This window comes from Erpetoichthys calabaricus, chromosome 17, assembly GCF_900747795.2.
Source record: "Erpetoichthys calabaricus chromosome 17, fErpCal1.3, whole genome shotgun sequence".
Lineage (NCBI taxonomy): Eukaryota > Metazoa > Chordata > Cladistia > Polypteriformes > Polypteridae > Erpetoichthys > Erpetoichthys calabaricus.
In genome coordinates this window covers 56,345,058-56,360,650 of record NC_041410.2, presented here as the reverse complement: position 1 = coordinate 56,360,650, position 15,593 = coordinate 56,345,058, and the positions used below count along the sequence as shown (strand labels likewise).

The 15,593-nt window shown below is 39.1% G+C and overlaps 1 protein-coding gene across 1 annotated transcript in view; it reads right to left on the bottom strand.

Moving 5' to 3' along the window:
- Positions 1-15,593, bottom strand: part of slc28a1 (solute carrier family 28 member 1) — a 211,693-nt gene that overhangs the window by 82,471 nt on the left and 113,629 nt on the right. Inside the window, exons 8-9 of the mRNA XM_051920321.1 lie at positions 6,355-6,432; positions 3,301-3,381 (exon numbers count right to left, since the gene is read on the bottom strand). Coding sequence (XP_051776281.1) covers positions 3,301-3,381; positions 6,355-6,432 — 159 coding nt within the window. The remainder of the gene's footprint in view (positions 1-3,300; positions 3,382-6,354; positions 6,433-15,593) is intronic.

The window sequence follows — 15,593 nt, the reverse complement described above, 5'->3', positions numbered from 1 at the left end:
CAGAAACACAGTCCTTGAGTCTCACAAACTGTGGTCTGTTAGACAGATAGTTCATTATCCAGGACACCATAGGCTCATCCACCTGTATATCTCTGAGCTTATTCCTTAACAAAAATGGCTAAATAGTATTGAAGGCACTGGAGAAATCAAAAACCATAATCCTCATAGTGTTGCCAGCTTTGTCAAAGTGAGAATAAGCCACATGGAGCAGATAGATATTTCCATCCAACACTCAAATCTTTGCCCAATAGGCAAACTGCAGTGGATCTAGGTGATATACCACAAGAGGATTTATATAATTTGGGACCAGCCTCAGAAAGGTCTTCATGATGTGATACATAAGACATTACACTGGTGAAGAGGTGCCTGCCTTCTTTGGAGCAGGAACATTGTAGGATGTTTACAAAGAAGTGGCACTTTCTGAAGCCATAGGGACAAACTGAACAGGTGACAGAGGGCACCACAAAGGTGATCAGCGCAGGCCTTAAGAACTTGAGGACAGACACATTTTTCCTGTGTGTAGCTTCCTTAGTTGTCACCTTATTTGATTTTTAGCGGTGGACAGTACATACTGATGATCAGAGATGGACTTATCACTGGCCATTCTATGGTAGGAGTTATTGATGTAGTAGGGATAGTGTGGGGATGCTGTTCATTGCTAGAAGGTACAAGTGGGAGGGAAAATCTATTAAAATTGGTTCAGGATGTTAGCTTTGTCCATATTCCCTTCTAGCACCTGAGCCCTGGATTGCCTGAGTCCAGATATTATGCCCAGTCCTTTCCAGACATTTTTCATGTTATTCTGAGCGAGCTTGTTTCCTATTTAGCTTTTTATTTATGAACCTAGATGTTCAATCTGATCCCAAATCCATTATTCCCCAGAAATGTTTTAGGAGCTACTGTCACAGATCCATCAGACAATTTACATATACAGATTCAAGAAGCCAAGTCTACTAAGCCTCTAAAAGTCAGATTATGTTCCTCTAAACCTATGTGGTTAAGTATTAGACTGGGCTCATGGGTCTTATATGTATGGCCACAAGGGGGCGTCATAAACTCTAGGTAACATCAAGAGATATTTCAAAAGGGAAAACATGCATAAAGACACCAGGGAGTATATTACGGCATATGTGGTTTTCTGTAGGGCAAAATCTTCTTAGGTATCTCCCTGTAGGTTTATGCCACCTATTCCTTGCCCTTCACGTCCATGGGAGTCACTCTTTATGGACTTTATCTTTGATCTCCCTCCTTCTGAAGGTTGGAAAACTATTTATGAAGTTGTCAATCATTTTTCCAAATATCCACATTTCATTTGGTCTAAGAAACTCCCTTCCGTTAATTAATTAGAACAAATCTTTCTCAGCAATATTGTATGTTTAAATGGCTTTCCCAAATCTATTATATCAGATTGAAGCCCTCAGTTTATTTCTAGGTTTGGGATGGTGACCTTAGGATATCATCCTCAAGCCAATAGGCAAACTGAAATGGTTAATTAAGACTTTGAGAAATTCCTGGTATGTTTAAGCATTTCAAGTCAGGAGAACTGAATTGACTAACTGCTGTTGGTAGAATTTGCAATAAACATTATTAAACTTTATCACATAACACTTACAATGTCTTGGCTTGAACGCATGTATTGTTTTAGTTCTTATCTTCTGAATATTCCATCAGTTTCATTCTCAGTACCTACAGTAGCATAACTCTTTGAAGAGTATGCGGCAGCTGGTTAAAGAAAATCTGAAGATGGCAGGTTTAATTTCAAAGCATTTTTCTGACCGTAATAGCCAACTGAGGGTTCTGTCCTGTAAACTGGCACCATGTTATATAGGTCCTTATCTTATCAGAAGGGAAGCAGGACCAGTTTTTTATAAGCTGCCTTTGCCAGCCTACTTTAAGATTCTTTTTCTATCTCATGTTTACTGGTTAAAACCTGTGAGTAAGAGTCGGTGTTATTCTAATACAACTCCTCCATCCCCAGTGTTCCCCACATGTGTCTGAAGAACTTGAGATTCTGTCAATTCTTGACACCAGGGTAAACGGGTCGAGTGGCTTCTTTACTGGAAGGAGCAGAAAGACTACTTTTGGGTAAACTTCAGTGACATTTATGCTTCTAAACTACTTCCTAGGTTTCATAAACTGTCCTGGAACAAGCCCAATGAGCATGTTTGGACACCACGTCCTAGACAAGGAGCTCTGCTATGATTGGAGGTTCTTTTGTAGTTTTAAATTTTGAACACTTTTTTTGCCTGACAAAAGCATTTATACCATGTTTCTGAGGATATCACATTCACTTGAGAAGTAGTGAACTTATCCTATAAGCCTTTCATGTCCTATCTGTTATGAGGATTAGATATCTCTCTATTATAAAAAAAAATCCTGGAAAGCAAAAGCAAGGCATTGATTGATGCGGTAATGGGGGGGCGTTGGAGAGGGTGCTATAAAGTTGTGTTTGGGGTTAGGAAGTCAGCGATTGTTCAAGTAAAACTTTCGTGACACTTTATCATGTCATTCACTACAGTATCAAAGAAAAGATAGAAAAGATTGCATTACCGCAAACAAAAGGTGATTAGTCATCAGAACCAGGTGTAATTGAAAAAATAGCAGGACAAATTGAGGTCAGAAATAAAAGGTAGATTAGACAACAAAGTCTTTTCACATTCGCATCATTTAATGCACAAAACGTGGATTTACACAATAATGGACCATATGCTATGAGAATCTGTGGTCCCAGAACAGTTAAAGGAACGACAAGTTAAATTTCCAAGAATACACTATTCGGTCAGGTGTAGATTGATGATCAGAAGCGATGCAAATTTTAACAGGCAAAAAGAAAGGTAATGTATATATTCCGCGAATAACATTACACACTAAAGGAGATCATGATATGCCATTCATATTAAAATGTTTACAGTTTACCGTGAGAATAGCTTTTGCTATGACAATCAATAAAACACAGGGACAAACATTAGAAAAAGTCGGATTATTTATTAGAGAAACAGAAACAATATTCACTCACGGGCAGTTATATTTTGCGTTGTCACAATGTGTCTCCAAAAAATATTGTTTTTAGTGAAGCTTTGAAGTAAAACTGCAAGTAATGAAATTGAAACAATTCCAAAGAAAAAAAAAATTAAATTGTATATCCGATTAACTAAACACAGGGGTTAGCGAGCGAAGCAAGCAGGGGCCGAAGCCCCCTAGTTTAAAAAAAATAATTTAAAAAGTGTACTCTACTCACTTCACTTTGACTTACTTTTATATAGTGTGCTGCATGGTATATCCATGTTGAATTATACCTACCTTGATGATCAACCATTGCATCAGACCAAGATAATAAAGGACAGACATAACACAGCTGAAGAAAACCACTATTGGCAAGGCCTAGGGTTAAAAAAAAAGCCACATTTAGTGCATAATGGTGAATGTTGGATTTAGAAAATTCTGCATTTAAACAGCTTACTTTTGATTTGAGACAGCTCGTTAATCAGCCTACACATAAAACAGGTCATACATTAGACTTAGTAATTACCAAAGGACTAAAAGTTGATGTAAAGCAGATCATTCATATTGGTCTATCAGACCATTTTCTTTTACTATTTAATATAGAAATATTGATAGAAAACATTCAGGAGAAGCATATTGTTAAAAAAAGCTTCTTTGATTCATCAGCAGCTTTAAAATTTACAAACATTCTAAGCAACCAGTCCGTTAACAGTGCTAACAACAATAGCGAGGATATGTTAATAGTAAGGTAGAAAAATTTAATACTAAGGTGAGAGCTGCTGTTGAAATATTGTAGTTGCACCTGAAAAGACAGTTAAAAAATCTTCTAGCATTGTTATACCATGGAAGACCCAAAGACTGTCTGATTCAAAGAGAACATGCCAGAGAGCTGAGCGTAAATGGAAAAAAACTAAACTAACTATCCACTATGAGATATTGAAGGTTAAAACAACAGAATACAATAACACAGTCCATCTTAAGAGGTGTTATTTTTCTAAGATTATAAACAACAATGCTAGTAATCCCAGAATCTTATTCTCTACGATTGATCGTCTGTTAAACTCAGGTAACTTAAAGGAATGCCTCCAGAATACTTCCAGTGAAACTTGTGAGGCTATTGTTGTATTTTTCAATCAAAAAATGAATGATATTAGAAATAATATAGTATATCTCCCCAACAATGCGGATCCTCTTAAGCCCCAAATAAACAAATTAAACTCTTTCACCAGGATAGATTTACGTGATTTACATAAAATAATTTCTCAACTGAGACCCTCCACCTGCGTCCTTGACCCAATACCAACAAGTTTTTTCAAAGCAGTATCGGGTGTGCTAATTGATAATATTCTTGACATTGTAAACTCGTCATTAGATACGGGGGTCTTCCCAGACTGTCTTAAGACTGCTGTAGTTAAACCCCTACTCAATAAAAATAATCTTGTCCCCTCTGCTTTCGAAAATTTTAGACCCATTTCTAACCTGCCTTTCTTAAGTAAAATTTTAGAGAAGGCAGTCATTATGCAGTTAAATGACCACCTCAATAAACATGCTATTCATGATAAGTTTCGGTCGGGTTTTAGAACAAATCACAGCACAGAAACTGCACCCGTTAAAGTAGTAAATGACTTGCGGGTAAATGCAGACAGAGGCCATTTATCTGTTCTCATCCTCTTAGATCTGAGTGCCGCATTTGACAACACTGATCACAATATTCTTAGAAATAGCCTTAGTCAATGGGTGGGCCTCTCTGGCAATGTCTTAAATTGGTTTGAATCCTACCTGGCAGGTAGAAAATTCTTTGTTAGTTGTGGTAATTACAACTCAAAGACACATGATATCCTATATGGTGTTCCACAAGGCTCTATCCTGGATCCGCTGCTCTTTTCGATCTACATGCTTCCGTTAGGTCAGATTATCTCAGGGCATAACGTGAGTTACCACAGCTATGCTGATGACACACAGCTGTATTTATCAATAGCGCCTGACGACCCCGACTCTGTTATTTCACTAACACAATGTCTTACTTGTGTTTCTAAATGGATGAATAGTAATTTTCTCAAGCTAAATAAAGAGAAAGCAGAAATTTTAGTGATTGGCAATAATGGATACAATGAGGTTATTCGAAACAAACTTGATGCATTAGGATTAAAAGTCAAGATGGAGGTAAAGAATTTAGGGGTAACTGTTGACTGTAACCTGAATTTTAAATCGCATATTAATCAGATCACTAGGACAGCATTTTTTCACTTAAGAAACATAGCAAAAGTTAGACCTCTTATATCATTGAAAGATGCTGAGAAATTAGTTCACGCTTTTGTTTTCATTCAACTAGATTAATGTAACGCACTCCTCTCAGGACTACCCAAAAAAGACATCAATCGTTTGCAACTAGTGCAGAATGCAGCTGCTAGAATCCTAACTAGGAAAAGAAAATCCCAGCACATTTCTCCAATTTTGATGTCACTACATTGGTTACCTGTGTCATTCAGAATTGACTTTAAAATACTGCTTATGGTTTACAAAGCCTTAAATAATCTCGCTCCATCTTATATATTGGAATGTCTGACATCTTATATTCAAAATCGTAACCTTAGATCCTCAAATGAGTGTCTGCTTAGAATTCCAAGAGCAAAACTTAAAAGAAGTGGTGAGGCGGCCTTCTGCTGTTATGCACCTAAAATCTGGAATAGCCTGCCAATAGGAATTCGCCAGGCTAATACAGTGGAGCACTTTAAAAAACTGCTGAAAACACATTATTTTAACATGCCCTTCTCATAACTTCAATTTAGTTTAATCCTGATGCTCTGTATATTCAATTAATTATCGTAACTATTCATGGTGGCTCTAAAATCCGTACTAACCCCTACTCTCTCTTCTGTTTCTTTTCCCAGTTTTCTGTGGTGGTGACCTGCGCCACCACCATCTACTCAAAGCACCATGATGTTCCTACATTGATGGATTAAAAGCCAGAAGTCTACATGATCATCATCATCAATTCCTTCCATGAGAACCCTAAAATACAAAGAGGACTGTTCATTTATGTTAGGTAGAATGCCCAGAGGGGGCTGGGCGGGCTCATGGTCTGGAACCCCTGCGAATTTTATTTTTTTTTTCTCCAGCCATCTGGAGTTTTTTTTTTTTTTTCTGTCCTCCCTGACCATCGGACCTTACTCTTATTCTATGTTAATTAGTGTTGTCTTATTTTAATTCTTACTTTGTCTTTTTTTCTCTTTTTTTTCTTCATGTAAAGCACTTTGAACTACTGTACATTATTTGTATGAAAATGTGCTATATAAATAAATGTTGTTGTTGTTGTTGTACTATTACATGGATAGAAAGAAAATGACAAACCTGGAAAGCAAATGCCTCTGTAATCAGTTTCTGTCCAAAGACAAAGCCAGACCCTGCCTTCGTGTAATCAAGAAATATCTGAGAGGAAAAAAATGCATTAAGAAGCAATTTAATGTACAATTATGTATTATTTAAAATAAAACATAAAATAACATTCAATAAAAAAGGCAATATACTATAAATAAGTACAAAACAATGCACCAAATACATACATACCGTATACAGCATATGGACAGCATATACAGCTGCCAGAGTCCTAACTAAACAGAAGAAATCTGACCACACTGCATCACTATTATTGTCTTTGTATACTGGCTGTGACTTTCGGATCCATTTTAAAATACTGATAATTGTTTATAAGGCTTTGAATAATCTTGCACTTTTATAAATATTGGAATGTTTGTTCCTTTACATTCCTAATCATAATCTTAGATTCCCAAAGTCTGCTTTGCTTGCTCTTTCAAGAGAAAAACTTAAAAGAAGTGAGGAGACTGCGTTTAGTTTCTGTGATGAAAAAATATGGAGTAATCTATCTAGAATGAAACATCAGGCAGAGTGGCTTAAATCACATCTTCAAACATGCTTTTCTTAATCTGCCATTTTGTTAAATTTCTGATTAATCACGTTATTTCTCTTCTTGGTGTCCAGTAGTGGCCCTGTGCCACCACCATCTGGACGAAATTCCCTGAGCCTGGTTGAAGAAAGAACAATACTGAGTCCCTGTACTTGATGACATCCTTGCAGGCTGACTCTCTTTTTTATTTTTTTTATTTTTTTGTATCTTAGATACAGAATATGATAGAATGACCAGCGGGGCCTGGGTGGGTTTTTGGTTGTGGGACCGCAAAGGGTTTTTTCCCTCTTGATTATTTGAACCTTAGTGTAATTATTTTTTTGATTAATGTTTTCCTTTGTTTCCACTTACTACCATTTGCAAAGTACCTTGAATTATACTATGCATTGGAAGTTACTCTATATACAAATATTTTTGCTATACAATGCATTACATAGAGTGGCTAGTAGGGGAAGTCTTTAGTTCCCAAGCCCTTAACAAAACTGCAGAAACAAAGTCATTCATTCACTTGTACCTTCAATGAATACAGGCAAGTCACAATACACCAATCTTTTTTTCCTTTTCTTCCTTCTCTTTCTCTCAATTCTCCTTCATCAAGTGCTGCCCTTATCCTCCTGACTTCAAATCCCTGAATAAGATGAGGAGTTCCCTTTTTTCCAGACCCATAAGTTCTTCTGCTGAAATGACACTGCATGAAGGAATCACTCCTGGGGCAGGAAGAAGCCCCTCAAAGTAGGATCAGCCATTCTCTACATCTCCCTCAGTGGTAGCCCAGCAACTCTGCCATCTAGCATACCAACGAGGCATACAGTCCTGGAAGACTCTCTCCCCCCTGTCCATTCATTTTGTAGCACACCCCCCAGCTTATAGCTTGTGCGGAGGGTGTTACCAGATTTGCGTAGTAAGGAAGCTGCTACGCTTTTAAAATGATGGACAGATAAAATCAGGCCAACACCTAAGCCCTACCGAATTTCCACCCTGCCACCCGAATATTAACAACACCCAGGAAGAAGCCCCTTAAGATTAAATACACCAAACACGAATATATAAAATGATCCTTATTTGCTGGAATAACTATTTACAAATACATAAAATACTATACACACCCCACAAACAAACCCCCACACGATGATGATTACAGTCCTGGAAAAAAAGTTCTCACTGTAAATGATGGGGGTGATTCTGGAAATGGAAACTAGGGTTAAATGATGGAAAGAAGTGCAGAACGTTCCTATTCAATAAACTGTTTCCCGGAATATGGATAGTGAGATTCTGTCCTACCACTGGAATCCAGAAGAATAGTCTTCAAAGGCGCGCGGATTGGGATTGGGAGGAAAAGAACCCACCGCCGTCCTTACATCTAGTGGCCGAGCACCGTCCTTCTCCGCTACGAATGTCAAGTAACTGAAAATGTTTAGGAGCTGCTGCGGATGATGTTGATTAGAAAATGGTCCACTTGAACTGTCCCACCACATCCTTCTCTTCCAGTTTTTTTGGTACAGTGCATACAGAACACAAACTACAAATCCCACAAGACCCTCCGCATCAGTGCAAACCTGTTTAAAGACACCGACCCCAATTTACAAACAGAAATCGGTGCACCCAGTGTTGTCATTCACATTTAACAAACACTCAACAGGACATACTTACACAGAAACAAAAACCCCCTATGTGGCCCAGCTACATATTTATTGTCCCCTCTGAGAAAGGGAAAGCTATCCATCCTGGTCAGGACATAGATTCAGTGTCATCTGTCACCTTCCATTAAAATCTCTCTCTCTCCCTAAATATATATATTTTCATACACAAAAATGCACCTTCAAGGCTCATCCTAATATGTAATACCCCACCAGGGAGAGAGGGGAGCTTGTATAAAGTATATCTATCTCACTCTCTCTGTTCATAAATATATATTATTATTGCCACAAATTAAAAGGGGCAACCTGGATGGCAGGCCACCACTTCATACAGGCATCCTGTGTTCCTTTCACCCATCAACAATATATTTATCAAAACATTAGTGTATTGCTTCTATAGCCAGGCAAAAAAAAAAAAATATGTGTGTGTTTGTATTTGAAAGCAAATATAGATAATACATGTAAATATAACTTTATAGTTGACACCCTCCTGCAATCAAAGATGGCTGTCACCCGTCCAATTTACTCCCTGGGTGTGGTCACTCAAGCTGGTGATATCAGCTGATGGTACCTCCTCTAGAAGAAGGTCTGGAAGGACAAAGAGATTGTCAGCTCTTCTGGAAGAGCCAGACTGGCATTTCAATGCTTATTTTTATTTATAGTTTCATTAAAAAATACAGTAGTGTTACCTGTTTTTCGAAGTTTGTATTTTAGCACTTTATTTTCTGTACTTGAAATCATGCATTAATTTTCTACCTTTAATTTTGTTGCTGTTTTTTTCACAACAATTGTAGGTTTGTACTCCTTATGGGCTATCTCCTATTAGTAGGTACTCATAGTGGCTGCACGTAGTTAGGAGGGCAGAGGAAGCTCTTGGACGCTGCACACAGGGCTCCCGTTTTGTATAGTTTTCAGTGTCACAGACTACATGCATTTTGTTTTTGTTTTTTTAACACTATGCTTCGTTTCTTTAACTTGTCTTCCTGTTGCTGTTAAATCCCTCGGCATCTTAGAAGTGCATTTTGTGTACATGAATGTGTACATAAATATTCATGCATCCCTTTTAAATAAGTGACCCTGTGTTTGGATTCAGCGGGTTGGAAAATGGATGGATGGATGGATGGCTCTTCCTTATATTTAACTTGAATATTTCACATTTGAAAGTCTTAAGTATACAAGTATGCACACCCTTTGTAAATTTCTTCTGTTTGTCTTCAGATATGATGTGATGTAATGAGCATGAAATAAATATATTCATTGTTTATGTGATTAATGTGAAAAACCGCTATTATTTGAGGAGTACTACATGTGTGTTGGTTTTTATTGTTTGTCTTGGCAAAGCAGTCTTGAATTTCACACCTTACCAGTTTAATAAATGGAAATGTAGCGCTTAGTTAAAAACAACCTGACATCTAACATTCCTTTATCAGGTATATTTAGAAAAAGAAGCCTTTTAGTTAAATGTAAGTAAAATTTGCAGAAGCTTCTTATTAGCTCTTGTGGCACCTCATGCCCGGTCGGGACGCCCAGGAAGACAGGAGGAGGGCTCATTCCTCCTCCAGACCGCGAGGGGGCGTCCGCCCTGGTTGTATTGGGGGTCACGGGTACAGGGCTTGGAAGCCCAACCCAGTAGGGGCCCGTGGTCACCGCCAGGGGGCGTCCCCCTGCCTGAAGGACCCTGGACCCCAGTACTTCCCTCTCTTCTTCCCCCCCAGCACTTCCTGGTGTGGCGGAACACCCAGAGTGCTTCCGGGAGGACAGCCGGCATTTCTGCCACACTGGGGCGTGTCCGCGGGATTGCCGGTGCACACCTGGAACACATCCGGGTACGGATATAAGGGGCCGCCTCCCTTCATTCGAGGCTGGAGTCGGGTGGAAGCAGGACAAGGTGCAAGAAAGAGAGGAGGCGGTCCGAAGAGGCAGAGTGGTTGGCCTGGACTTTGTGGATGATTGGGGTTTGTGACACTTATGGACATTTGTACATAATAGGTATTGTAAATAAACGTGTGTTGGGTGACATGAGTGTGTCTGCCTGTCTGTGTCCGAGCCACTCTCCACACCCTATAGTTCAGTTGTAACCTCAAAAAGGTTCCTCTTGGCTCCTGATATAATTGTAATATTTATGTGGTGTGGCCACCACCCAATTGGGTGCCTTTGGGCTTTTGAAACCTCTGTGCTCCCAGTCCTCACCCCTGTTTGGTAAAACACCCCTTGAGCGGATAATAAAATGGGATAGAAACACAGAAATGGTCAAGCCCACACCTAAACAAAACAAAACATATTTCAGTTTGCAAGCAAAATACAGCACACAATTTCAAGACACTCTAGGAGGAAGAACATGACCACCTACTGGAGAGAACAAATAAATACCATGTGACTGATTTTGGGAACTCACCTTAAATTTGTTGATTAGACTAGTCACTCTCAAGCATTTTTCTCCTTCACCTAATTGTAACATGGACAAAATCCCCCAAATATTTATTAATATATGTGTGAATCAAAGTATTAATTCAGTTATAAGTAACTGAGCAGACCCACCTATATCAGATGATTTGTATGACTAGAGTGCAAATGTTTCTCTCAGCAAGACTTGTTCAATCAACTAACCTTTACTGTCCAGGTCATCAATGTGTTGTACAATAGAACAGCTTCTAAAAAAATAGGATTTTATTTGAATCGCAAGCAAATGTATCACCTGCGTGATTTTACTCATTGCACTGCAGATGGATGTGGTAAGGTGGATGTAGGGGTCCGTGGCAGTATGCGGCTTGCTCAGGCTCAGGGGAAGTTGTAGGTGTGCACAATAGCATGGCCGGGCAGCCCTGGGGTGTTGATGGGGTTGTTGGCTCATAATATATTCATGAGTTTATTTTGTTATTTCAGCCATTTCCTCATTAGCACTCTGGGATCGAGGAATATACACCCACAAGGAATAGAAATCTAAAAAATCTCAGCAGGCAAGAGAGGAAGGCAAACAAAAATGGGAGAAAGAAAGAAAGAAAAGTAGAGCTGGGATTGTGGCAGAGCTGATGCGGCAGAGAGGAGGCAAGCGTTTGGGAAGTGGCCCTGGATGGAACGAGTGAATAGTGCTGTCAGGGCAGGGTTGCTCCTGCTGAACATCCAAGGTCCCAGTGGAAGGGTCGATGGAGAAAAGAACCACTGATGGTGTTGGGGATATGAGCCAGAGTGAAAGATGACTGTGCTTGCTTGTGGACTTCTCCTCTTGCTGAGGAGACCTTAAAGAGTGGTTGTGACCTTTCATTTTAACCTATTTATGCATTATTTATTAATGGCATTTTTACCTCCACCAAGCACCATTTTTATAGTTTACTAGCAAAATACCCACACTTCACAGCAGAGAAGTAGTGTGTTAAAGAGGTTATGAAAAAGAAAAGGAAACATTTTAAAAATAACATAACATAATTGTCAATGTAACTGTTGTATTCTTATTTTAGTATTGAGAGTGAATTTGATGATTGTAAAGAGTTTAATTTATGATTGTAAATGTTGTGTATGAGAAATGCACATTTTTAGGATGTAAGGATCTCTTTGTAAACGGCGTTTGCAGTTCTGCCCTCAGGCTGTAAAATGACCAAGCTGTCTGCTGAGCTTACTCTTGAGCATGAAACATACAGTTGGCCATGTGAGAAGCAATCTTGTGTCAAGTCAATGCCGACCTTTTTTAGAGTCTGGCCCTGTGACTTATTTATTGTCATAGCGAAGCGGACCCTTACTGGAAATTGGAGGTGTTTGAATTGGAATGGGAGGTCAGAGGGTATGAGAGGGATGTGAGGAATAAATACAGTCTCCCCGAGCCAGTTCCAGTAAAGACAGTTGCCTCAATGAGGTTCGTAGGCAAATCCACAATCTGCTTTGTTGAGGGCAACCTTTTTTTTAACTAATGAGCCGTTTGTCATTATTCAGATCGTACCTACGAACAGAAGCTGTGTTAACATGAGGATGCGATTTGGAATATTTAGAAATGACATCTCTATGAACTTGTGGATTTGCCTGAGAGTATTTAGCGGCAGCCTGACAAAGTTGCTTCCATCTAGGTTCATCTGAAAATCTACCATGACGTCTTTTATGTCGAGTTTGTGTTGTTTTGTCACTGTTATGAGTGTTGCTATCATTAAGGATTTGATTATCATTATTTCTTTCAATCAGGTTCATATTTGGAGGACGTGTTGTGTTCAAGTTACATTCCGCGTTTGTCAACCGTTGTAAAGATACAACAGGTTTCATTGATAACATTGTGTCCACATTGTCAGAGTTGGAACATTCATAAACATTGAAGTGTCCACTTCCCTAATCGCTACCCGTGAATCTAAGATGTTTAACAGGCATTCCCGGTTGTCCAAAGGTGTAAAATATTTCCCCATTTCTATACATTTGAAAGCGAAAACAAAACAATTCCGCTGCAATTATCAGTTCACATGCAGAACCATAGGTTGAGAGCTTAAGCATTTCACTGCTATAGTGGTCCTGTGTAGTATAATTGTCTCCTGTACCATCATCAGTCCACACCTTTACCTCTCCCAGTCATTCAGTACATACAACACAATGTCTCTGCGGATATCAAGGCTGAGACCTGATATGGCCATGTAATAAGTAAGAGAGAGCATGTAAAAAGCAGGCTCAATCTCGAGGCATGGAAACCACTGGGTATGGGTCAGTGAAATTGTGATCAACGTTGATCACTGGAATAGACATGTTATTCCGGGTAAACTTACACTTGTTGAGAAAGAAAGTGTGAAGGAAGGTGAGAAGCAGTGGAGCAGGGAATGAAAAGCAGAAGTCAGCACCAGGAAGACATACGTGAGCAAGTAAGGAAGCCCAACAATGTCAGCCTTGAAGCGGTGGAGTAAAAAAAAAGGCAGGAGTCACCAGCAGGAAGACATGAAGGAAGGCGAACAATAACATTCTTGAAGTGGTGGAGTAAAGAAGAACGGAATAGTGAGCACGACAAACAGCTGAGGAAAGTAGGGAAGCGAGTGAGGAGGCACATGAGCGTGGGATGTCGTTAATGTATATAGGCAGGGACCCAACCATGTGGTAGGTCCGCAAAAAGCAGAAATGCGGAAAAAGGAAGGGGGACCGGGGGTGGCCCTTGTGCGTCTCTGCCATGAAATAAATCATCTGTTAACAGAAATAAGGAATGAAACCACCAGAAGGAGAGGTAATTTCCAAAAGTTTCTTACGATATAATGGTGAGAGCCGCCAAAAAGAAGACGTTATTTTCGAAATGAAACACCCTTAACGTTTGTAAGTACAGTGTAAAGGATGAGCATGGGAAATTTGGGCTTCCTACGTATATTGGAAGTCGCAGAAATAGTGAGGAGGGGTTTCCCCTATCTATATACTAATACTTGGGTTTTCAACCAAGTATTAGAAATGAACATTTTATTTCCAGTTATTTAATTTGTCCAATTACTTTTGAGCCCCTGAAATGAAGGGATTGTGTCAAAAAAATGCTTTAGTTGCCTCACATTTTTATGCAATCGTTTTGTTCACCCCACTGAATTAAAGCTGAAAGTCTGCACTTCAACTGCATCTGAGTTGTTTCATTTAAAACTCATTGTGGTAAAGTAGAGAACCAAAAAATTGTCTCTGTCCAAATATTTATGGACCTAACTGTATATACAGTTTATGGGGTACATCCCCCTTGGGTGTTGAAATAGGACATGAAACATACCTAACTGCCTAACTTTTGTAAGTTAGTTCTAGAGCTGATAAAACGTTTTTCAAAAGTAGGTCATAAAAATTGATTAGCACAATATTATTTGTGAGAATTTGAGAAAAGAACAGTATATGTTTGTCTTTGAATTTTTAAGCTGGCCAGGTTAAAAGCACTGATGAGATAGAGACCTTGAATTATTTGATTTTCAGCTGAGTCAGTCACCTATTCATTTACTAGTCCTGCTCAATTCAGCCAAAAGTCTTCATGGGTGCAGAAGGGAAAACCAAAGTACCAGTGAAAAAATACAGACTGGCACGGAGTGAGTGGGCAGAACCAAAGGATTAATCACGTCAACATTTAAACCCAAATTCCTGTTGCAGTGAGGAGGTAGTACTAATCAGTGAGCAAGTTGTTCGATTTAGTTTTACATGTGTATCACAATGCCCTTCATCTGGGCACAGGGTCATTTGTTGAATACCTTATTTGTACCAGGATGCTTGTGGAACTATTGGAGGTGGTATGGTAGATGACTATTTGCAATTACATCTGGAGTCATGAGAAGAAATAGTACAAGAGCCCCCTGGTCCTACATCTGGTGGACTCCACAATCCACAACAGTCAGTACTCCTTGAATATGTTAAGAACAGGCTTCATGGTACCCTTACCTTCCAGTAAAAACAGGAAAACCTTTTTGATGGTAGTGGTGGATTATTTTTGATCAAATAGGTGAAAGGAAACTGCTCCATATTTAAAGATGAGATTGTTTAACTGTTGGAGTTTCTAAAATTTATAATCATTTATAGAATCCCACAATTCACCAGCTCAGGGATGCAAACTCTGCTTTCTTTGCGAGAAAGCAACCTCAAGAATGCAGTAAGTAGGTTAACTGAGCTCTGGGTATGATAAAAGTGGAGACCTCTGTACTGCTATCTCTGAGTAAATGTATGGTTATTTCAAATGTCTTGTTGTTGTCGCAGTCTCCTTCAAATGTCTACCCTTTCAATAACCTACAGCATGCAACCTTTAACTCTTAAAACAGTAGATGAAGCAGAGCTTGGTGACAACTCAGCTAGACAGGCTTGGACCTACAAGAGTTATTTTGTTGTTGATCCAGCCAGGATAAAATTGTATTCTTTCTCCAAAGTTGCCACCTAATACTCAGCCAAACTTGCTCCTAAATGGGATGGTCCCATGGCATTATTAAACAAATTGGTCTCATCAATCATTATGTGCAGTTGGACAGGGATGCCAAGACTAAAACAGTACAATGTACATGTGATCAATGTTAAAGCCCTTGTTTGGACATACTGTATATATGTTACTGGCAATGTGTGAAAAGCAGGTATTG